Below are 24,265 nucleotides of genomic sequence, written 5' to 3'. Positions count from 1 at the left end.
ATCAAGACGAGATCAGGGCACTTTTCTTGGCCCTATTTCCAGCACCATGTGGTGTGCAGTCAGGTCTACAAATGCAATTAATTATACATAGACTCAAATTCAGACCTCAGCTTGCCAAATGGATTTAAACCTAATGGACTCAGAAATTTTTTATTTTAACACATTTTTCATCTGCTTGACTTCTTGGTAAGAGAGCTTTTTATGTTATACTGTTCTGACAGTTTTCTTCTAAGATCAAAGTGCCACAGCACACAGACATCTTATTAGCCTCTAGAGAGGAGCACCGCCATCCTGTTCAGATAAAATAGCCAAACTTGTTGCTCTGAAGGCATTTCACAGATTCTGCTTATGCCTGAAGGTAAAACACCATTCATGAGAAATCCAGTGGGATACAAACATATCCAGAGGCCAGGCTCAATCCAGCAAAACGCAGCTCTAGGAAAAACTTGTAAAAGTCTTCATGGGATTGCGAAGAAAATCAAGGTTTAAGATCCTCAACCTGTCAGGTGGGTGCACTGTGAAATTCCTACACAAATTTTAGGGAGGTAGAACGACACCTTCCATTATCTCTCATCCTAGTTGAACACTAAACCTTGTGAGATCTAAACATTTGAAGGGATTTTTAATAACAGTCATGAAAGCAAGATGAAAAAAGGAGATGAGATTACACACACAAGGTTTCATTAAATACTCCACTGGTATTTTATGCTACACATGGAGCTTCTCATTTTTTCCTCTATTTTACAGTGTTCTTTCCATTTAGTCAAAACATCCTTCCCCTACAATAGAGCTAAAAATAACCAGCACGCTCCATATATCACACAGATAATGTCATAACAGGAACTCTGAAGTCCATAACAAATTATTTTTATCTGCTGCTAGTTCTGCATAGGTTCACAGCCTACCATTGCAACACGACTTCTGTGTTGTCCGAGTTGTTGGAAACAGAAGATGAAAAAGAAGCATATTTACAATTGCATCAGAAGCACAGGGCTAGCCAGTACGCCCAGCTAAACCCAGACAGTTTCTCTTGCTATTAGCAGGAATTCTGTACACTCCAGTGAGGGCATAAAGCAATGCTATTTACGCAGTTGGAAATGTAGTAACTAAGCCTGAAAGACTGTCCGTTTTGCAAGTGGGCATGAGGCAGAACTTTATAATACTTAAGCTGCAGAGAATATAGAAAGTATTAAATCTGTCCCAATGTCATTCTGGTTCTTAACACCATCCAACTGCTGCTTTTTATTTTGTTTTTCCTTTTTACACAGTAATGCCTTACCATGAACTGGTAATATTTTAATTGCAGCAAAAAAAAGCTGCAGAACTTGCAGCTTCTTACATCCTTTCAGCTAGAGTTGACACATAGTTTGGTACACAAGGTAATTACTAGAATTGGTGTTTTCTCTGTAATTATTTTCTTTCTGACCAATAAATCTTCTATATTAGTTGTGGTTGTTCCATTTAAAGTGCCGGTTTCTGAACAGAAGTTACTGCACAAAGAGCAGAGCTTTCATTTTCCCTCTCCCCTTCTTCAGTAATTCTGTATGTGATAGCTGGGTAGAAAAAGGGAAAATAAAACCAAAGCATAGCAAGAGCTAAATAAGAACTCCAAATGCATCACTGCCTTTTGTCAGTGTCGCATTTGCTGACCTTATATATTTCAAGTTTAGTGATACTGTACATTTGTTTATGACTACCAGATCCTGGAGGTCTCCTCCCAGCTGGGAACCACATGTCTGTGTGTGCCCAGAGTTGCACACAAAGCGATCCCTTAGTTATCAATGCTCAAAGGCACTGTTTCTAATGTCATACTTGTGCACATGAGCCACCAATCTGACCTATCTATGTGCAAGAGAGACCAGCTTGAATATACACTTCACAGCGATTCAAACACCTAGTTTAAGCCCCATGTGTGTTCTGCTAGGACCTCGCTTGAAGATTCAAGCAGAGCATAGGGTTAGACGTGAACCTCCCCAAACAGGATTTCACCATGCAGCACCAAGAGCTGCACCCCAAGAAGGGTACGTTGTTCTAACCTGGGAATTTGTGCCCCAACTCCCCCTTCTCCCACCCTGAAAGAGTAATTTTCAGATTCCTTGGCGGCCCCTATGCTGCTCTCTGTGAGAGCAATTGCTGAGCAGAAAGTAGTGGATTCATTTCAGAGCTTCAGCCTCAGGCTTATGCTGCCAATTAACGGCAGCCTCCAGGCTCTGGGCACTGAATAGCTCAGGAAAGATTCCAGTGAGAAAGATGTGTGGGAAATTCGAACAGCCAGCAAGACCCATGCTGTTTGTATTTGAGGCACTAATGTGATCCATGAGAAGGGCTGAAAGAGCAAGCACAGACTTCACTTATGAAGGGAGCAGATCATTCTGAAAACAAAACAGAAAACACATTTGCCCTTGTGCACACTGTACATCAGGAAGCTCAACTGAACTCTTTATCAGCCTTTGTATTAGGAAGGCTTCTTTTTACTCCTACAGTGAATGTTCAGAAATCAAGATTTGTGAGAGCTCGTCTACAGATTGCTAGCAAATCTCAAATCTGCAAAGAAAGCTTTTATTGTAAAGTAGAAATTTTGCCAGAGTTGTTTAGAACAATTTATGTAGCAAATACTTTAAATACTTTGTTTTAGTTCTGTGACTATAAAGCCCTTGCACTGCAGCCTGGACCCGGGAATTCTCTCTATAGAAGTGATCAATACTAAAGACAACAATCAAAAACCCAAACAACACAACACTTACATTCTTGTGATCAATCGATTCTGCAGCCTTTGTTATTTCATCCAGACACTTTCCAATGATAGGGATCACTTGGCGGTCGACTTCTGCGAAAGTTTTCATGGATTCGCCTATCCTCACGATTCTTCTTTCCTCCATCTCTTGTATTTTCTAAAACATTCCATTCAGATCAATTATTAAGGTTAACTTCATAGTTTCAACCTTTTCTCCCCAGCATACATCAGCTGCTTTAAAATTTATGGTTTAAATATATTTTTAAGAACAGACAAACTAGGACAGCTGTTCTCATGAAGGCACCAAGTGCTGTGATTCCCTCAAATATCAAAACACCATTCTAAAAGTTATCTCTGTTACTATTACCTGGAATTTTTCAATTAACTTTCTTCAATTAACTTTTCATGTTAGAAAATACTGATTTGTCCAAACTCCAGCTTTAAACTTTTGTAAGGATGGCTCCTAAGGCTTTTAAGAGAATTTCTGCAACAATAAATTCTTCCATTTTCTGCACATGTTCTGAAAGATCTTATTTTCATTCCACTGCAGAATCCAGGCAAACAAAAATCTTGATGTCACCCTTTCTCCTTTTCCCTAGAAGGTAATTTTTGGTTTACAGGCAGTCCTATACATCATGTATTGTTCACACCAGGGCTTCTCCACATACGCTCCCTGTTGCTCAATGGATTCAGCGCCACGATCTCCAGCATCTGCTCCATAGGCCTCTCGCTTACAACAGCGGGAAACTGGACGTGGCATAACGCTATTATGACAGATTACAGCAGGATACAGAAGGGCATGAACAAGAACTGCCTGTTTCACAGCAGACTGCAGGAATCTCACAGAGCATTGTCAACTTCAAAATTCCCATTGCCTTGACTGATCCACAAGCAACATAAATTATTTACAAAACAGCTTGTTTCAAGATCTAAAACAAAGCACTAGAGCTTCCTGGTGCTCCGGCCGTGAAAAGGATACTTCTGCAGTACATTACGCATGCTCACCTATGAACCAGAGCACTTACAAATCTAGTGTTAAATACAAATATATTGCCAGAATTTTATATCTGATGCAAGGGATAATTTACCACAAGACACTGCTTTGAAATACCATGCAGCAAAAGAGGAGGCGTGCATTTACCTAAGAAGTTCCAGCTATGGATAAGAAAGTGCCTATTTCCTAAGCAAATACCAGGTTTTTTCCTCAGCTGATAAGCATGTGACATCTTCTCCCTTAAAGAGGTTGTATTTTCCACTTCTCATGCTTATGACCCATTACAATGGAACAGTCCCTTAGAAGTTCTGTTCTACTACATTAATCTCTCTTTGTTCAGTCGAGCACAAACTCAGATCTTCAGTCTGTATAAATCTGATGGCTTTTTTGTTCTTTCTCTACAGTCTTTTAGGCACCCTAAGACATAATCAGCAAGCTTGCTTAAACCCTTTGACATTCAGTACTGCAGAATTATTGTGGTTTAAATTTAAACATCTGTGAAGTCTGATTTGAAGACAGGTTATAAAGGATCGTGGGGCTTTACAGATGTAATGATGCCCAGCTGACTCCTGCCCCAACAACACAAATAATGCTCTCATTCCCCAGCTGCACGGACACAAGAGTTTAACAGAGCAGGATAGTGAGCGATTCCAAAGACTATCGTAATCTGTCATGACAATTCAATGTCACCTTCCTCATATATTATTGATCATTTGATATCTAGTCTAAGAGAAAAGGACAATTTATCCTACCAAGCTCTCCATCTCTTCGGTTGGCAGAGTGCATATAAAATTTTCTGAAAGCAATGAAAAGCAACAACAACAAAAAAAAAGATAGGGTCCTAGAATTGAGTTGATGTGCAATATGTACCTCTGTCCTTCTCACAAGATGATGAGCTACTCTAGATCAGTGCCAGTGACCCTTACCTGGAAGATGTTTGGTATGTGTGTGTAGTAATGATCATGCTGCTCGCTGTTGAACTTCTGTAGAGTGGAAGAATATTCCGCTTTGCTGTCTTCTGCCATCTGATGTCTCAGCTGGGCTTGCTGTCTTGCCTAAAGAAATGCCAAAAGAACTTTATGATTTATACTACGTGGAAAAAAATTCCATTATGTTACTCTTCTTACTATCCTTACCAGCAGGCAGCACTGGAATATTAGCATACAGGTCTCTGAACACTTCAGCTTTTGGTTTACTCCTGTTTTGCAAAGGAGTTAATCTATGTCAAGCATAACCCTGCAGCGTGCACGCTGCTGCTGTTCTCTTCTTGTGTTACAACACGCTATTGCCATGAACAATTTTGCACTCTGTGAACAACAGCTGTTAGTACTGCATGTGAAACACCAGAACAAGTTTGCCCCTCCACTAGCCCAGCTAACAGGCACACACGCTTTCCGTATGCTTGTGGACACTCTTCCTGCTCCACCAAGTGCCTGGCTGGATGGCACCTTCTCTAATCAACTCCTCACCTGTTGGACAGCAGTATCTTCTGGGGAAAGGGAAGGGACAAAAACCCCAAAACACTGTCTTGTCTCATTTCACATGCTTTAGCCAACACAATCATGATAAAACATCTTAACCCGTGCTGCGTGCCCAAGGAAAGAGAAGCCTGACGAGCAGCTGAGACACGACTCCCTTTCTATCTTTACCCACACAGATGATTTGCTCTGCTGCCCAGCATAGCGGAGCACCGGGTGATTAACCTTCTAGAACAATCTGTCCCTGAGTGACCCCTTAATATTTTCAGATTCATCCCCTTACAATTCTGCTTTCCAAGGCCTTCTGTTATCTGTTTCACTGCCTGATATCACTCCCTGTCTATCCCATCTGTTTATTTTAGTTCTTTATTCCTTCTGTGCTGTTGGCCTTCATACAGGAACTCTTCCTTCTCTTCCTACCCAGCTCCCGGCACCCCTGCGCCTTGGCTCCCTGTCCTCATCCCTTGCTGAAGCTCCCTCTCCCACTCCACGTTCACCCAGCTCCACCGCTCCCCCGTGGCCCCTCTCCACCTTGCCCACTCCCACCTACCCCTGCACAGCCTCCCCCAGCTCTGCCATTGACTGGAGTGAGCCCAGGACTGGGCTTTGTGAATCTCAACTATCCCGAGTTTGCGTTCATTTTTTAGGCACAGAAAGTAGTACGTTCCAATCGCTCCCTCCATTTCAGAATAATCCCTTTAAGAAAGGAGACAGAAAAAAACCTGCTTTAAAACATTTTGGGGTGTTTTGGGGAAAACAGCACAACAAATAATTTTAGCCTAGTCTAAGTGAGCTCTCATTAAAAGCAGCTCAGAACAGGGTTATTCTTTGAACTGTTCCAAGCAGACAATAGTTTCCTGACAATAAATCCATGAAACACCAAATCATGGAACACTTTAGTAATCATAACTGGAAGGTAACAAATTCTGCCAGAAGGTTTCAAATCTCAATTTGCAAAGAAATAGGCCTCCCTCCCACTTGTCCAGCTCGCACATCTCACCTAATAATTTATTTCACCTCAATTCAGCTATTTCTTTTGCAAGTGCAGTCAATTGTAGGAATTTCCGAGATCCCCTTCACATTCTTTCTACAAAAATAATTCAAGCACAATGAGAAAACACTGGGCACTGAGTGCATAATAGGGGATAAAACAGTAGCATCAAATGGAAAAGTCTGCAAGTATAACCAAATAAATAAATCCAATTTAAAAAAAACCCCAGACTTTCAACTTTACTTCTTCCCCAGGAGTTTTAACTGTCCCCTAACTCCTGTAAAGGATGCATATATAACTTCAGGAAATTTACCTGCTGCAGTGAAATTCCAAGAAGCCGTATCAACCATTTTCCTGCCCCAGTGCTATACAGCTTTATCATCCACACACTCTGATATAGCTACAGTAAATGAGTGGAAAACAATACAGCCCTGTCCTACAAACACAAATTTACCAGGAAAACAAAGTCAGCCAGGGCCGGGCTGACAGCTGTAAGAGCGATGTACGCCTGTCTCCCAACCCCTTCCTCAAGTCCCAGCTGCTGCCGATCAATATCCATTTCTGAGGCCCATTCTCTTCATCTACCTAAGAGCAACCCATTGTTTGAGCCGACTTCTGAAACAGCCCCAGTCCCACTCACACAGCTGTCTCTTCTTTTATTTTTTAAATAGTGCAACTCAGGAATTTGTCCCTTGACTCTACTGTTGAAGCAGAACAAGGAGAAATCCACTATGACACATTTCCAGGCAGATCCATCAGAGTTCATTTTCACGAGCAAGTTCACTGTCTGGACAGGAGCAAAGTAACTCTGACCTAAATGTACACAAGAGTAGATGCTCAGTTTCCAAAACTATCTTAACTGGCCCCAAATAAGAGGAGGCAGCAGATGAGTAAGTAACATTGGGTACATTCCAAAACCAAGGATTTTTGCATGAGAGCCCCAGTGATGTTTTGTTTCTCCTGGCCATTTAATGCACTTGGCAAGCTTCAAACAGTTTAAATATTTTTCCAATGAGGTATTTGGATCTTAAAATAAAAATATAAAAAAGTCTAGAAATTTTTTATTACTTCATTTGACTATGTCACTTACTCTAACATCATCACTTCTAGTATTAACAGAATTATATTTTATAGCTAGGTTCCTGCACTCTGCTGAAGCACAGAACAATAAAAACGAGCCGATGACAATAAGTTTCACATTCAGAGTAATGGAGGCAGTGGCCTGGAGCTGCCCAGAGTTACAGGAGCTATTTCAGGAGTAATTTATAGTTGAACTTTACTGAAAATAAATTTCTGCCTTCTTTACTGCTCACTTGTGCATGCAAACTGCTTCAGAGACAGTATTTTTTTGGTTTCTTAGAGTTAATGTTAAAATACTTGCACTGAACAGTATTTTCAGGAGGAAAGGCTTTGGAATAACTGGTTTCTGGAAAACCAGACCGTGACTTCAGCTATAAGAGGATGATACGGTGATGCTCTCAGGCAACATACTCTCTCCTTCAGCCAGGCAGGGATGACTGAGCAAGAACTCGTGTTTCCAGCACCACATGTGAAACCACCATCCAGATCTTCTACAGACTGACAGATTACTCAGCTGTAAGAGATGTCAAGGCTAGGTACAGAAAACATCCCCTCCCCTCCTGAAAGGAAGAAAGAATGAGGTCACCTTTCAGCATCACAAAAAAGCAGAAAGGGGAACACACACGTGGGGGATGTGTGGGGAGAAGAAAAGAAGTTTGCTTTCAAATGCGTGCTCCTGCACACATACACACAGATGTTGCACGCTCCCTCTAGAATACACCTTTGTAACACAGCGCACATACACATTGCCTCCCCTCCAAAGCCTGTTTCTCTTGAGGCATTTCTTCTCTGACCTCACATGGCAAAAACCAAACCAGAAGGTCACATATGCCAGTGCACATCTCATCAAGAAAAGCACTCCCGAGAAGGAACGACAGTCCAGCATCTGCAGCACCATTAACCTTGCAACAACCATAGAGGCAAACTTCAGGTTTCCAGGGCCATGGCAATCAGATTTAAACACAATCACACCAGAGGAGTGCTTTCTATAACCAACTCTGAAAGAAAACTCTAGGTAAAGGAAATGTAGCTCTGGTATACTGAACTAGTTAAAGCACACTAGCAGCAGGTAAAAAGCTTACGATATCTGACCCCTTCTTGCAGAACCTACGCAGAATTGCCATTAAACATAATAAAACCAATCTCTTCCCCTTTCTTCAGACAGCCGTGCCAGCCGATGTGGGAGAATGCAGGGCAGTGGCTAACTGAAGGACAGTAGTAACTTTCAAAGTGTTGATTTTTAATAATCAGTAGAACTGTGGCTGTCTTCAGCACTTTAAAAAAAAATAAAATCAGGTCTCAACAGCACTTACCTTATGTAAAAAACAACACTAAGCTCAACAGACATATGAACTGGCAACCCGCACAATGGTTTCTATCTCTTCTACAAGGTAGCAGGAAAAAACCAAACATTATTCTCTCAAGATTCTTTTAACCACATTTCCTGCAGATCTACCTAACCACTGAATTGCAAAAACCAGACTTTGAAACAGCATCAGAAGCTAGATGTTTAAATGACTCCACCAGGAATCCAGAGGTGGCAGGTTGGATGGATACCAGGGTGGGACATTGATACTCTCAAATATTTCATAACTGAAGTACTTATGAAAGTATTTCTTTCCCCTTTAAAATAAGAAATTAGAGGAAAGTTAACCCTGCAACCCTTTCACTCTGAAGTAACCTGTATTAGGGAGATAAATTTAGTCTGAACCTACTCATCACCTGCTTGAAAAATCCTCCAGTTCAGCAATATGATGCAACTTAAGTAATCACTGCGCAAGGAAAGTTCTCCATAGTTCTTGCAAACATACAGTACTGATAAGACTTTATATACTGGTCTGAGATCAATCCTTGTACTTTATGCCTTTGACCAGCGGTCAGAAAAGGAAAATTTAACAGAGGGAATATGGACACTGTTGATCCTGAAGCTGTGAGAAAACGTTATCAAGCTGCTATGTGTTACGTGTTTCCTCTTAGAGCTGTGCAAGTGTTATGTGCAGACACCTTCTCCCCCTAAAATCTGGTTTGATATGAAATACAACTGTTGATTAAGTGCACAAGAAATTTGTTAAAAACAAGTACACTTTCTGCCATTTCGGTCTCCAGTACAGAAAAGAATGAAGAATATTTTGCTGAGAACAATTTTCTAAGACACATTCCAGAAACAGCAAGAGGGTCAATAGACACACTGTCTTCTGGGTTTACACAGACAAAAAAATGCAGCTCCCCCAGGCTGTTATGGTGGGAGTGGTATGAATAACTGAAAAGGGCAGAAAAAAGCTTTGGCTGCCATTCAGCTGATCCACACCAAGTGGAACAGTTCAAATTCTCAGCAGTCGCTCTTGTCCAGAATGGCAGAGTTTCCAGTCAAAACTTTGGTGTAGTTTTCTTTCTTCTTTCTTTTCTCCCATTCCCCCCTCCTCTTTTTTTTTTAAACCCAGACAGCATGTGAGATGCATCACTGCCAGGCTGATGCCTGCCAAAATAGATCTGTCTTTGGTAAATCCAAGATCAGACTAAAATGCAAACACACACACCAAAAAAAAAAAATCACGCCTGCCCCCCCTCAACTACCCAATCCCTTCAAAATAACTTAATGATAAAGGCAGACTCAGAAACACTTGACCAATTTCAGGAATGCTTTCAATTGCTCACAGATTTCTCAGCTGCAGGCTCTGGTCCTCCCTGCACAGCCAGCCTCACACAGCCGCTCTGTTACGAGCGGGCACCATCACCACCAGCAGCAGGGTGCCTCTTGGTAGCAGCAACACTGGCAGCGTTTGCAGAATCATTAATAACAGTGGGAAATCTGCCATGGACTTCAAAACAGGGCCAGGATTTCAGGCTTGGATTTACACAGCCTCCAAATCAAGCTCCATTGTTTACTATTTTACAATAACCAGTTTGGTCTCTCTGAACTGGCAAGCAGAAAAAGGTTTTGAAATTTGCTTTCCTGAAAGCAAGAAGGTGGGGAGTGCAACAGGGAGTGCAAAATAACACAGTGGGGGAAAGAAAAAAAAATAATCCTTACTCTTAACATTAGAAGAGGTGGAAAAAAAACCTGAGAATTTGTGGATCCCTGAAATCCTTTGGCTGAATATAATATACAAATGAGCAAACCACTGACAGAGGATGGAAAATCTTCATCACCAGGTCTCAGGAACTGTTATCTAGTGCAGTCACATTGCACATAATTCTGCCAGACTGTAGAAGTGCACACTGACAAGTGATATACTAAAGCAACAAAGCACCACTGAAGCTCTAATGAGAAAGGGACCAAATTAACAGAGCTGGCAGAGCAACACAGTAAGCACGCTGCACAAGGCCATAGTGCTGCTCTTGAATTGCTCTGTTCCCATCTGCACTATGGAAAAAAAAATCATATTGCAACAAAGACTCACCTGTGTCAGCCCTATAGTCACAGGAGCAGTCCTGCAGCATGACTAAAAGCATTGGCTTCTTGCTGATAAAGGCAGTCTGACAGCTAGACTGACTTGAAATTTTACTGAAGTGAATGAGCCCAAGACTCAGGTTGCCTGGCTTTAGACCTCAGCTCTGCCACAGACTCGCTTGTACAAATGTGAGTGCTGCACTGCCCACATATAAAACAAGTGTATCATGATTTCTCTTCTATCACATCCAATCTATCCCCTCAACTGAGTTTACAAACTGTTCAGAGCAGTCTAAACATTGTGTATGAGAAGGACCATTCCATAGGAATTAAGAACAGCAGAGCACCACCGTGACACCTCTCAGCACACTGCTCCAAGGCCCTGGTGAAATAGCTACGCCTTGAATCCAGACGTTCGCCTCCTTGCACTGCTGTTCTCATATCACACATGCTAAATATCCACACTGAGTAATCAAACAGCAAATCCCTGCTAACACCCAGCAGCTGGCTTGCCAGAGAGGTCAGAGAAACACGGTCCCACGAGGACACCTAACAAAAGTCTAGTTTATTACAAAAGAGCGAGGTGTTCACGGAGGGTGAAGGCTATGTGCACTTGAGGGAGGAGGTACCAAGAAAAGTTGTGTTTGGAGCAGTGGCCAACAATGTTTAAATGATCTGTTCAGTTGTACTAACATCAGCAATTAAATTCTGTGGTGTATAAATGTAAGTATTGAATATAAACAATGGAAATTATTTCAGCACTGTACAATAGATTGCTTAGCTCATACTTTGAATGCTGGGCACAGTCTAGTCATCTCTCTCCAAGAAAGAATTTACAAACACAGTCAATGCAGAATGGATAATCAGGGCTGAAGAAAGTTACTGGTATGAATTTGCCAGCCTTAAACCCAACGTTATAGGTACAAAACAGTCCCTTAAACTGAACAGCTTACAGACAATAAGCTAAGTTATGAGGTCTCTGCTTTATCTTCCCTTAGTTCTTGCACAGGTGAAAAGATCTGTTCTAATATTTTGACAGAATGACTGAAAACAAGCTTTTCAGCTGTAAACAAAGCAATTAGTTTATGCTGTAATCTGGTTAGATGACACTGCTGATGCAAACAGCAGTTGATTCAGAAGTTGCACACACCCCCTTTCCCTCCCTAACTTGTTTGCTCCTTTAGCAATCTACCTCCCAACAGAGTCACAACAAAACTCAGTCACAGAGCATTACTGAGAGCGGTGCTGCTAAGAGGAAATTAAATGCAGAGGGATTTCCTTACCTGACACTAGACCTGACTGGAGCTTCAGTTCCTTGATCTCTAACACCAAACACAGGGCATGCATGGGATGGATACACAGGGATATTTTTTAGGTTTTCCAGCTCCTGCTGCTGTCATTAACTCTTTATTGACTAGAAATCAAAACTCCTACATTAGTCACGATTCCAAAAGGGAAACAGCTGCTACATACAGACGGCAGGTTGTAAACATGGATTATTCTTCCAGAAATGCAAATGACTGCCCCGAGGGACTCCCCGTGTTCACGCACTGCATCGCCCATGAGGAAGGAAGCTGTTCAGGAAGGGGACTGGGGTCTGCGCAACCCAGAGAAATGATGTTAGTGTGAATCTAATGGCCTTAAATCGCATTACCAAGACAAGACTGCACTTGAATTGATGGGAAATTTGACCCACATCACAAGCAAAGGCACGGAAGGGTTTAGCCAGCTCTGTCTGTGAAGGAAAAGAAAAGCAGGTACCTAGTCGAAGTATGTAAAACTCACCACGACACAGAGAATGGAGGAAAATCTTACGTGATAGCTAACTCTCACATAAGAAATGGCCAGGCCGCCCTGCACTGTGCTCAGGACGGAGCCATATGCACCTCACCTGCAGATCTCACCGAGACACTGCTGCTGCACTTCCATAAATTCACAGCAGAGTACAGGAAAAGCAAAGCCCCGGAATGATTCACTGCAATAAGCATTCACCCTGCTAATGACACAAACACTGCAGAGCTTTTCCACCTTCTAGCATGACCTTCGCGTGGCACTACACTGGCTGAGTTCATTATGTCAGTAGGTGCCTTGAGGTGGGAACACAAGCCCACTGTCACGGGGCAGATGACTTGGCATCTCCCTGAAAAATTAGGTCTGTTAGGTAGTCATGTTCTGCAGAAGGCAGGCACCCACAATCTCGAGTTATGCTGCAGTTTACTGCTGACAATCTTAACTGCCTAAAAACTCGGTGACACCCATTGCAACAACAGCACCGAGCTGGAGATGTTCCCCGAGGGTTTGTCTGTGGGGTCCCAGCGATGCACACTGAACCCAGCTCGCTGTTCCGACAAAGTGTGCTACAAACGGTGTGTGCAGGATAGGGCTGAAACACACACCAGAGATTTCTCTAGGGCCCACAAAAAAAAAATAGCTTAGCGCACCATTCATTACAAGGATGCGTAAATTCTTAACGAAGATATTTGTGTCCTGCTGCGCAGCAGCCTGCAGGCTGGAAAAGCAGTTCACCTCTGACAGCGTAACTGCGCCTGCACAGGCAGGAAGATCAGCTTTCTCCAAGAATCCTTCCAAGCAGCAGTATTTCTACATCTATGTTCAGAAAGACTTGGCCAGAGACTCAGCGCATGACTACCCAAGGTGTAAGTGGAGGTGTCTCCTGTGGGTACAGGGGGAAATACAGACCCCACATGGCATTAAAATAGATGGTGAGCACCCAGGGAACGTGGCGTATAAGAAGAGAGAAAAACTTCAAGCGTGAAACATCAGTGTCTCTTTGTAGTTATATTTATAGACTAGAAAATTAATGTCATGGTGATAGGGTATTATGAGGTTTTATGCCTTTATGCAAATCCTAAGCTATTCTGGGACTCCAAAAATCTTGGATACAGCAGATATAACCTGATCTGAAAGACACAGAGCAGTGGGGAGAGCTCCTAGAGATTTCAGTAAACTTGGGATTACTCGTTTCCCTCATCTCCACTTCAAAACCAAAACAATAACAAACAAACAAACAAAAGGCCAGTACAGCTAAAACTCCTAAATATCTCAGCACAGAAACAGAACCATCAGCTTCTTCATTTCTTTTGTTTTTAGTTATGATATAGGATTAGGCAGAGAAGAGGGAAAGGAATGGAATTATAATTTTGTAATAATAATTTTGTATATAAGTTTGGATAATTTTGGAATAATTTTCATTTCAAACAGAGCTGACTGCAACAAGCTCAAGCAGCTGTAAGCATGTAAGAAAGCAAATTCAATAGGAAAATCCAACTGCCCCAGAAAAGATATCTGAAAGTCGTTAAGATACAAATAAAATCTTAATACAACTTGCACCTAGAAAGGAGGAGCTTGAAGACTTACTAAAGACTAAAACAAAATACCCACCCGATGTTTTGAGCAGTGTCAGAGGCTTCTTCATTTGTGAGAGTAAAGGTCAAATTTACACTTTGTGTCTTTCACTACTTTCTAATCCACAAAACATTTACATTAAACTCAAATTACTCAAGGTGAAACCCTCCTAACAGAACAGGAACCAAAATCAGAATGAGGTAACGAGCCCCAGCTTCAGGACAGCAGTTCTGGGAACTCCTGCACAGCTCATTTTCTACTGCTCAAAGCTGAAGCTGTTTTCTGGCAAAATTATTACCTAGGTCACCAACATAGGACTGTGCTACTCTTCAGCAAAGGGACAGATCCTGCCTGACACAGAAAACCTCCAACTGCTGCCCTCCTCCTCAGCTGCTGTGCAAATCCAGAGGCAAAGCATTCACCCCTTCCCACGGTCAGCCTCAGCCACCTCCTCTGTAAAAACGGATTCTGAAAAGTCTATTTTGAAAAGGAACCTTAAGAAAAGACAGCTGATTTTTTTTTTTTCCTCATTGCAAAAAGTCCGCAAAGGCACCACCGGGTACCACATTATCCCATAAAGATGTCAGTTTTTTAGTGATTGCAGCTCTAAAGAGAAAGAACAAACAATAGAGTGCTTCCTTATATGTACACCGGCTCTGCGCTGGGGACAGACACCATTTCCCCAAATGGTCAAAAAACTGAAGCAGCTTTGCTGCGGTTTTCGAAAGAGAACTGTTTTAAAGCACACATCCCACTGTGATCCAAATGAAGCTAAAGCTTACAGTGATAGCAACAAGGCTTCCCGGCAGCAGCCTGTTGTCAGTTTATAGGGATATTTCCACTGTACAGCTTTCTGCAACACAGCTTCATACCGCGACTTTCCTAAACCGAACTGGCAAAACCTTTGTGCCAACCTGCACTTTGCGTTGACACGTAAACATTCTCTCTGCAAATGTTTGCTGCTTGTAATTTAGAGGCTCAGTGCAAACACAGGAAGGGAGCTCAGGGCCCTAATCCATTCTCCTTTACTTCTGCATACAGACTGTGACCATTGCAGAGGGTGACCACAGCCTTTTGCTCCATGTTCCTACCACCAACAAAGGAGACAAGAGGAAAGAAAGCTAGACACCCTGCTCTCTCTGAGCTCAACTACCAGACTGGCCGGCTGCAAAGATGATTGAGCCCGTGCTGGGCACAGAAGGCACGTGCCCTCTGCATATCGAACCTGAGCTGGTCCTACAGAAGGAGTTTGGACCCAGGTGTGAGATACCCACACATCCAGCCCTGCCTCTAAGCACACACCTCAGGTCCTTTGCGAAACAGTCCTGTAGAAATAAGGAGGAAAGTAACTCTGAATTTGCTTCTCTGCTACTATTCTCGTTACTTAATCCTAGCACGCTGTAATACCAAATGTTATCCCTTAGGCAAGGCCATGTTAAGTGCTAGTAGCTGGCAGCTGTGTCACAGAATTTCCCACTGCAGTTGTCAAAGGGTAGAACGACAGAAAGACAGAGATGCGAGCATTTCAGAACCTCATACAGCTTAGCTTTAGGTGCACTAGGGAGCTGCAGCTCTATATTCTTTTGATTGCATGTGTCATTGTGATCACTGCAGAATTTTAATTCCATTACTCTACAACGCATGATGCAAAAAATAGCTCTAGTGTCTGCTCATATCTGCAGGTACAGGCTAAAGTAGCCAAGGTGTCAATCTCAAGCCGAAGAAATAAGTGCAAGCGATGCCACTGCTTGAAGAGCACCTTGTTCCGCCAGAGTAGCATTGGCTCCGAACACGGCCAGATCGTCTGCTTTCCTGGCCAGACAGATTTTTTTTGGGAGCTTTTGGGAACAAGAGTGCAGCAGCCAAGCCATAAGGGGCAAGAGAAATCAGAACCACTGCAGTAGAAGGAGGAGGGGAAAAAAAATCATCATATTGCTTCATTTGAAGCTGAGCCGTTTCTGCGTCTCCCTGGAGCGAGTCGGCGAGAGCAGCCCCCACCAGCAGCGCTGGTTAAACAATCTCCTATTTTGCACTCGGGAGTTATGTAAGAGCAGTCCCAGTCACACGGGCAGAGGGAGGCAAAGAAAGGGCATTATTCACAGCCTGACATGGATGAACCCAGTTTAACACATGCACTTGGAAAACACTGTTCTCTCTGTTCGGTAATATTATTTCACATTCCACTCGTTTTGATAACCTTTTCCTTCGCCATCTACCCCGCTGACTGAGTAGAAAGTTGACTAATGCCTTCTCCAGAGATTAGTCAACACACATAACTGCAAGTTTTTTTCTAAGCCTTGTTTTGCAATAAATAATTTACAAATACATACATTAAAAAGCCAGAGAAATTTTGAAGGGAAGTCCCTCTGCTTCACTTTACAGGGAAAGACCTCCAGGGTGGGGATTTCTTCCTGGAATTGCCCTAATGCAATCAGCCTGGATGTACTGCCAATGCAAAGCCTTTCACCCTGACCGCCAGCCTTAGAGAGGGATGTAGAAGTAAGGAGTTCCAGCCCTCTATTTCCAATAGGAAGTCATGTCTCTGTATCCCCTTAACATGGCCTCAGCTTTGCAAAAAATCTAGGGCAAGTCCTAATTTATCTATGAAAAAATAATTTATTCTAAAATCACTTTATACAGATAAAGCAGAGATGATCCTCCTCTGCCAGAAAAACCCACATGTGGTGTTATGTCTCTGACAATCCTGTACACACATTCATCTGTAAAGTGTCCTGGAAAATCCAGAAGGCAACAAAGGATCAGATCTGCATGGTGAATTTACAACTAATAGCCAAGCAAATTACAAGACCACAGAGGTATTTTTTCCTTTGATCTGCAACATCACTTTGGGGAAATTTTCTGAGCTTCTTCTTAATTTACTATTCTCATTCCTAAGAGCATCCTTGATGCTCTCTGCTATGCAACCTCCATGATGCTCAGCATACCAAAAAAATTGTAAGATCTTATAGATGAAAAGAAAAAATTGTATTTGATAGCTTCCTAGGATTGAAATACCTGAAAATAGAATGCAGCAGACCTCTTGAGGAGCAAAAGCTACGTTTCACAAGGGCTATATTGGACTAGAAAAGATTCCTTACCTATAATTCAGTTTCCCTTCCCGTTCCTGCAACAATATGTTTAGTATATTTTAAGCTTCAGCTTTTTTTTTTGTTCCTTTTCCTTCTTTTTGTTGCCCTTTTTGTTAAAGAAACAAACCTTTTCAAGTGTTCTGGCTATTTCCTACCTACATGGATCAAACTCAGGGAAGACACACTGCCCTTACACGTTGTAATGTGGTGTTCTGATCCACATCCCTTCATCTTCTGAGAGGATGTGCAACACCAAAAAGAGAAGCAATTTAAACACGCTTTCTCCCTCTCCATTGCTTCCTTAAGTTACAAGTATATCATTGGTCTTGGACATTTAAATTTTAACCATCCCTCTGCACATTCAATTTTGAAACAAACTACAGAGAAAATATTTCAAGACAGACTATGTTAAAAGAGAAATTTGTTTAAGATCAAGCACCAGTTCAAAAGCTTCACTGAATGGGGATCAATGTATAAAAGCCACAAATTACTCTGCAACCAGACAGCAACTGAGAAATCAAAATAAAAGTTATGTGCCATCTGTGACATGCATGGATTCCAGGATTCTGCAAAACATGGAAAGCTGTTCTGCTGTAAACCTAGGACCATGAACAGCAACACTTGTAACACTTCATTGCAGCCAGTGACATCAGGACATCTTCAAAGTGGTGCTCACAAGGCAGGCAGCTTAGTTCTACCTGCATCACACAGCGACCAACAATGTGTGGGAACTGCAAGCACCCCCCAGGGAGCCCTCACAAGCTTGACTGTCACAGAATCGGGGGTGTTAGTTAAAACTTTTGCACAAGCTCATTTAACTCATATTTAACTCAGATATCACTTACTGAAGAAAACTGACTGTATCTGTTTAGAGTTTTTACGTAAATATAGGTCTCTGCAGAGATCTCCCTATTTTTAATTAACCTATGGACTGACTTAAGTGAGGCATTAAGCTTCAGAGGGTTTATCCTGCCAGTGGGATTGAGGCACTAAACCTGTCACATCCATGTTTACAAACAGCCTCTCCACCCTCTGGCTTTACCTTTTCAACATCTGCTTTTGTAACATTGATGTCAGCATCCATTTTCTCAAAATACTGCTGTGCTCGGTCAGCTTCTTTGCAGTCACGTTCGAATCGCCTTTTACTCTGAAAAGGAAAAATAGAGGCCTTCATTATGGGAAAGAAACATGATATCAAATTCTACCTAAAATCAATACCTGCCCCTAAACTGATCTGCTGTAACAACCAGAGTTTTTCGCTTGTTTACAGTGGAACGTATTTCCATATTAAAGAACTTCAAAAAACAAAGTTACAAGAAACATACCTTCTGTTCCATTCTTCAAGCTCGATTCTACCAACATCACTAGTATTTCAGTATTTTTCCCTGTTAGCATCTCTTCTGCTCTCGTAGACCAAATCACTCCCTTCCAACACTTACCTCCCTCATTTTTATAACACAAAACAAGAGAGTTATTACATTTCCAAGTAGGACTTTTGATTACTGATTTATTTATCCTCTCCTCTACTTACAGTCTCATTTTACATTCATCACATGAATGACAATTCCAATGTATTTACTTTTGAGAAACAGCTCCTTTCTCAGGAGATGGTCCTATTCAATTTATTCACACAGTATGAAGCTATTCCGCTTACAGAGGAGTATCAGAATAGGACCCTTAGGGACTCTGCAGTTCCAGCAACGCTTAGCACACTTTTCAAGTCATATCAAATTAAATGCTACTCATGATAGACACAGATCCCACAGAAAGTCAAATGTACTATTTAAAGAGGTTTTTTTTCTGCCTATCAGTGTACTTAAGACAGCAGAGTTCTAAAAATCACATTTCTGCAGCTTTTATCCATACACCCTTCTTATTCCAGATATGATGTTTGGAACTATCTACATGAGAACAGTATAAAAATGTCTTAAATGTCACATCTATCTGAGGAAGTTTCCACTTACTGCTTCAAGTTGTTTCCAGCAAGTTTCAATATGTTGTTGTGCCTTTCTGCCATCGTGGAAGTGCTGTTTAGAAAAAGAGAAAAAGAAAACATTTTGAACAACCAAAGAACGAACAGCCAATTATTCTCAAGGAGCTCTAGAAAAAAGCAGAAATTACTCTGACAGCTGTGCTCTGCAATGCTGGTAGATTGAGCAGGTGGATGATGACTATCTAGTGTCTCAGCAGGCTGCAGATGTATATTTGCATCAATTATAGTGGTTAGACTAAGGCTAATTAACCCCTTTAGCAATTCTACCTTGTATTGTTCACTGTATCTCGTAATTATTGGTTTCCCATACTATGAAATCTGAAGCACTTTTATCTGAAGACTATTTCTTTGGTTACTGACTGAACACTAGAAGTAAATTAAAATTTCTCTCTACAGGGAATTCACCAAGATGCCCTTGATTGGCACATTCTAACAACTGATGTTTGTCCTGATTTTCATTCAGACTCAACATAAAACCCTCTTCTTCCTACTCACTGGCTGCGTGCACGAGGCCAGCTGCTCATTTCTCAAGAGGGATTCAATTCTGTGGGTCCCTCCAGAAACCCTCCTCTCCCATACTCTGGGTGCCTGTGTGTGTGCACACACTAAAGCCCTACGGAGATTTTAAATATGAGGTATCAGCTACATACTAAATGACAAGGAACTTCTCCTGATACACCTTTTGGAGCAAGACTCAAGCGTTGCAGTTGGTTTAAATAACCATTCGAACACTTATACAATGCTCTTCATCAGACTAACACATTTTAGATATTCCCCTCTGTCTCCCATATGCCTCACTTTTCCTGAGGATAAGCAAATCGTTCAAGATCATTGCATAAGTCGATGACCCAGCTCTAAATCGGAATGTTAACGCAGCCCCCAGCTGACCCTGAGAACAGGTTGCTCTCCTGACAAACCATCTTGCAAAATAAAGAATACAGCAAACTACAAGCAGGAGGAGAGATGCCTTTCTGCTCTGTTATTTACTGGTGACTAGGATGTTGTACTCAAATGCAGGTATAGTTTCATGCAGTAAACTAAAAATAAAGGTCTGATATTCCCAGATAACCCCACTGCAGCTCAGGCCCATGCACAGTCAGACATCAGATGTATCTTAAGCAACATGCTCAGGCCCATGCACAGTCAGACATCAGATATATCTTAAGCAACATAACTGTTTGTTAGGGTAGAAAAGCTCCAACTTCAGAAGAGTAGCCTGCCACAAGCTGCCAAAGTTAGAAAAATGTGCCTGCAAGCACTTTACAATTGGCAGCTACTTGGTTTCCTGAATCTTTTGCTAAAGCAACTGGTATTTTCCCCCCATCAGAGGCAGGTTTCTAGAGCAAATGTGACAGTGACATTTCTTCCTAGCTGCCTTTCTGGCTCCACCAGACAAACCAGTAAAAAGCCCCAAAACTATCCCTGATGCCCAGTAGACCTGTATTGCCTTAAACACCACAATAACCTTCAACTCGTCTGTGAGAACAGAACACCACGCTATCCCGAGGGCTGCGGTGCTATCACCCGCCGCCCCGAACACCCGCTGCTAACCAAGGGTGCTGACCCGTAGCTGAACACAGGGGAACTCACAGCTTCAGCGTTCTGGAGTGTGTTTATCACGACCCAAAAATTCTTGAAGCAGAGATGAGAGGCACAATATCAGTCACGTTTTTAATGCCGGGTACGTGCCACTCTCAGCTCTGGCTCTGCTCCCGCCTGCCCCGGAGGGAGAGCGTGCAGCAGCCGGGCCATCGACGGGAGCGCGGTGACAGCCTGGCACTGCTGCGGCTGGGGACAGACACCTTTTGCCATGAACTCTGACGTTCCTTGTGCAGTTCAGACCCCTGCTCACCACACTAGGCTTCTCCAAAACCTCAGTCACCACATTACAAGATGTGAAAACCCCAGACATAGCTGTGTGACTGCTGGGGCAGTGGGGAAAGGCTCCCAGTCGATTTCTGTTCCTTTTGTAGATTCCCGTTTCCTTTCAACTCTGCATGTGACAGATAAGGCATCTTCCTTGCCAGGGGGCTTGGAAACACTCCTCATTTCAAGCTTGCTTTTGTAATTAGAGTTTAGGGCAACAGTCCCAAGGAGTAACACAAACAGTCCCAAGGAACAACTGTAACTGAACACTGCATTTTTCAACTTTTTGCTAACGAGCATGGAATACACGAAAATCTTTAATAGTGAAGCTGCAAGTAAAATTACTTGGCTGCCTCCATACTGCATTTCCTGCCTCCACCAGCCTTCGCTTGTGCATTTCCCTCTTCTCTGCCTCTGACTTTGCTGGGGTGTAGGAAGGGACTTGATTTGGGAGCAGCTGGCCTGTATGAAACCTAGCGCTGTCAATGACCTCGGGAAAACAAGATGCCAGGTTAATTTAACAGAACACAACTGTATATAGGGGCTGAAGGATGAACTTGGAATCAAAAGTATATCAGATAACAGGATTACCCTGAGCTCCTATTTTTAAACCACTTTGTAGTTAATCAATAACGTGATTTTAATATTCCACAAGCTATCCCTGTTATTTCCAAATTTGCCTTCGCTCTAAAATAAACTCTCTAAGCTGCTGGAAGTACATACAAGAGAAGCAGGAAGCCTAGCAGTAAGGCTGCATCTTGTTCAGATTTTGGTACTTTATTTTTTTATAAGCTCTTTTACAGAAATGGAGCACTGTGATGTATACTGGGCATTACTGAGGTTATTAAATCGTGAAACAGAGGAACCAATGTTAGAGTGACAGCTCGATAAATACAGGTGCATCATATTTTGGATGTTTCACTGTCAATATTGCATTTTTTTAGTTCAATCATTTTCTAACCATATTTATAACCCCTAATTCTTGTTGTGTTACCCCATATACATATATGTATATGGGATAACATATATACATATATATGCATATGGGATAACATATACACATATATATGTATATCCTTGTTATGAGAGATAAGGCTACACATGATAACAGATGTAATATGTATTGAGAATACTTCTGCTTGCAAATCTTTTGCCCTCAAAGGACGATTTCTGCCTTCCAAAAATTCATTTTTATATAAAGTAACTAAGTGGTACCTTTCAGCTACCTGTATTTCTCCACTGCCCCCATTTTATGGATGAGAAAAATCAAGACAGTGTGGTTAAGTGATCTGCTCAAAGTTATACAGGAAGTCTGCAGTTTCCTCAAACTCTGTACTATCTTCAACTTCTGCAAACTCATTTCCTTTAGTTTAAAATCTTCTTAAACAGCAAATGTCTTCTAGCTTTTTTAAGCACAGAATGAAGTTGCTGATAGGAAGACTGTGGATTAGAAGAACATTAATAAAAAGCATTCATTATATTCTAAAATTTCACAGCTCAAGGAATACTCAGCCACAGGAAAGAAAGAAGAGTTTTAGGAAGAGCAGGAAATCCACGCGAAGACACACTGTACGCGTGAGTTTTCTTCCTTTTGAAACCAAGTCACAGCAGCCAGCGTGCTCTCCTCATTACTGTGCTGACTGTGTTCCTGACAGCTGGGGAGAAATCCTGCCACTGCGCAGTCCAAGACAAAACTCTCATTGATTTTCGTTGGGCTCAGATTTCACCCATGTTGACGAAACACTGGGAGCAGCAAGCGACCTACCTACGATACAGCGCCTGTCCCTGCCAGCGCTACTCCAATGAGCAGCAGTGGGGTATTTCTGCAAACCTTTCTCAGCATGCAGGAGAGGGTTTCGTAGCCACACAGCTCACAGAGCAGACACCGGGTTTGGTAGAAGATGCCTCTTACCTGCTTTCTGACCTCTTGAAAGGAGTAGGAGCAAGGCAAGATGCAGTTAAAAGCACCTTATGAAGGACAGTGCAGTCCAATAATTTTTCCGAGGAATTCCTGAGCAGTTTTAAATCAAAGAATCGCCGGAAACGTGCAGACCAGCAGCGTAACAGGGCTGCCTATGCTGTATCAAAACCTGACCATGTGAAACATTTTAAGAAAGGCTATAACAAGACAGTCTTGTTTTTCTTAAGGAATAGCAATTGATTGTATGGTTAAACTTAAGATCTGTGTATCTACAGTCTGTTTATATTAGAAATAGTCAGAAAAATAATCTTAGTTTATATGCATAGCATATGGAGGATGTCACAACATTCTATTTAAGAATTTTCAAAAAAGAGATATATGACAAGGCTGCTTCATTCCAAACTAGATCATATAACACACTGAAAAAGCAGTTATCTTTGACTTCTATAGCTGCTACTCTTGGCTCATACTGACAGTCAATATAAACACAGCCCGAGCAATGTAGTGCTTCCTACTCCAACTCAAACTCCATCTCCATTTTTGTTACAAGCAATTCCTAAAATAACAGCCAGTGATTAAAGCCTACTGGAGATGGAAATCAGATAACATTATTTTTTCCTCAATTTTCCCAGCTCGATTTGCAAAAAGCCTTGTCAAATGTTTTTCTTTTCCTGGCTGCAAAGACAGGAAACAGCCTCCTGAGAAGAAATCTTTGTTTCCAAGAATAGCAACGTGCTCTTGAGGTCTTATCGCTCTCATTTGTAATAAGAGCAGCGCAAGACAGTCCTATGAACGTTGACATGAAACAGTACTATCTTTGCACATGTTCACCACTGCTACTTCTCAATACTGTAGCATAGCCCTGTTCTCCTTTGCAACATTTCATGAGAATATGATTTTTCTCAACATGTAGCTATTGACTAGGACAAACCTGAAATACATTACATGAGTATTTGGCTGAAATTGATGTTAATTCGACTGGAACTGTCTCCTCCTGAAGTGGTGCCTTCTAAAGGCATTCCAGTTACAGCCCAGTAAGACCAAAGTTTCTCAGATTTCAGACAGAGACCAGATCAGCTGCACAGGACAACCAGAATGAGCTGTCCACGCCGTCTGGGAGATGTGAAGATAGAACGATAGAGAAAGAGCATAAAGCTAAAAGACTCTTGGAGGCAGTAGGATTTATGGTAACTTGCCGCTTCATGCTATGTATCACCGATTAAGTCCTTAGACTGGGAATTGTAACTTCTTCTCAGGCACAGAGACAGCCGTGCGTTGTGCTCCTCTCTGCAGAGCAGCGCTGGGTTCCTGCGGCTTAGCAGGACAACTCCACGGGAGCAGAGCTGCAGGGATCCTGGAGAG

The 24,265-nt window shown here is 42.1% G+C and overlaps 1 protein-coding gene across 1 annotated transcript in view; it reads right to left on the bottom strand.

The window, feature by feature from the left end:
- The window catches only part of LOC104466664 (formin-binding protein 1-like), a 60,228-nt gene that overhangs the window by 20,728 nt on the left and 15,235 nt on the right, over window positions 1–24,265 (bottom strand). Inside the window, 4 exon segments of the mRNA XM_010080176.1 lie at window positions 2,745–2,891; window positions 4,655–4,783; window positions 18,166–18,270; window positions 19,088–19,150. Coding sequence (XP_010078478.1) covers window positions 2,745–2,891; window positions 4,655–4,783; window positions 18,166–18,270; window positions 19,088–19,150 — 444 coding nt within the window.

Source organism: Pterocles gutturalis, unplaced genomic scaffold (genome assembly GCF_000699245.1).
Source record: "Pterocles gutturalis isolate BGI_N339 unplaced genomic scaffold, ASM69924v1 scaffold2884, whole genome shotgun sequence".
NCBI lineage: Eukaryota > Metazoa > Chordata > Aves > Pterocliformes > Pteroclidae > Pterocles > Pterocles gutturalis.
Note: the sequence above shows the minus strand (reverse complement) of the source record. Positions and strands in the feature narration are given on the sequence as shown.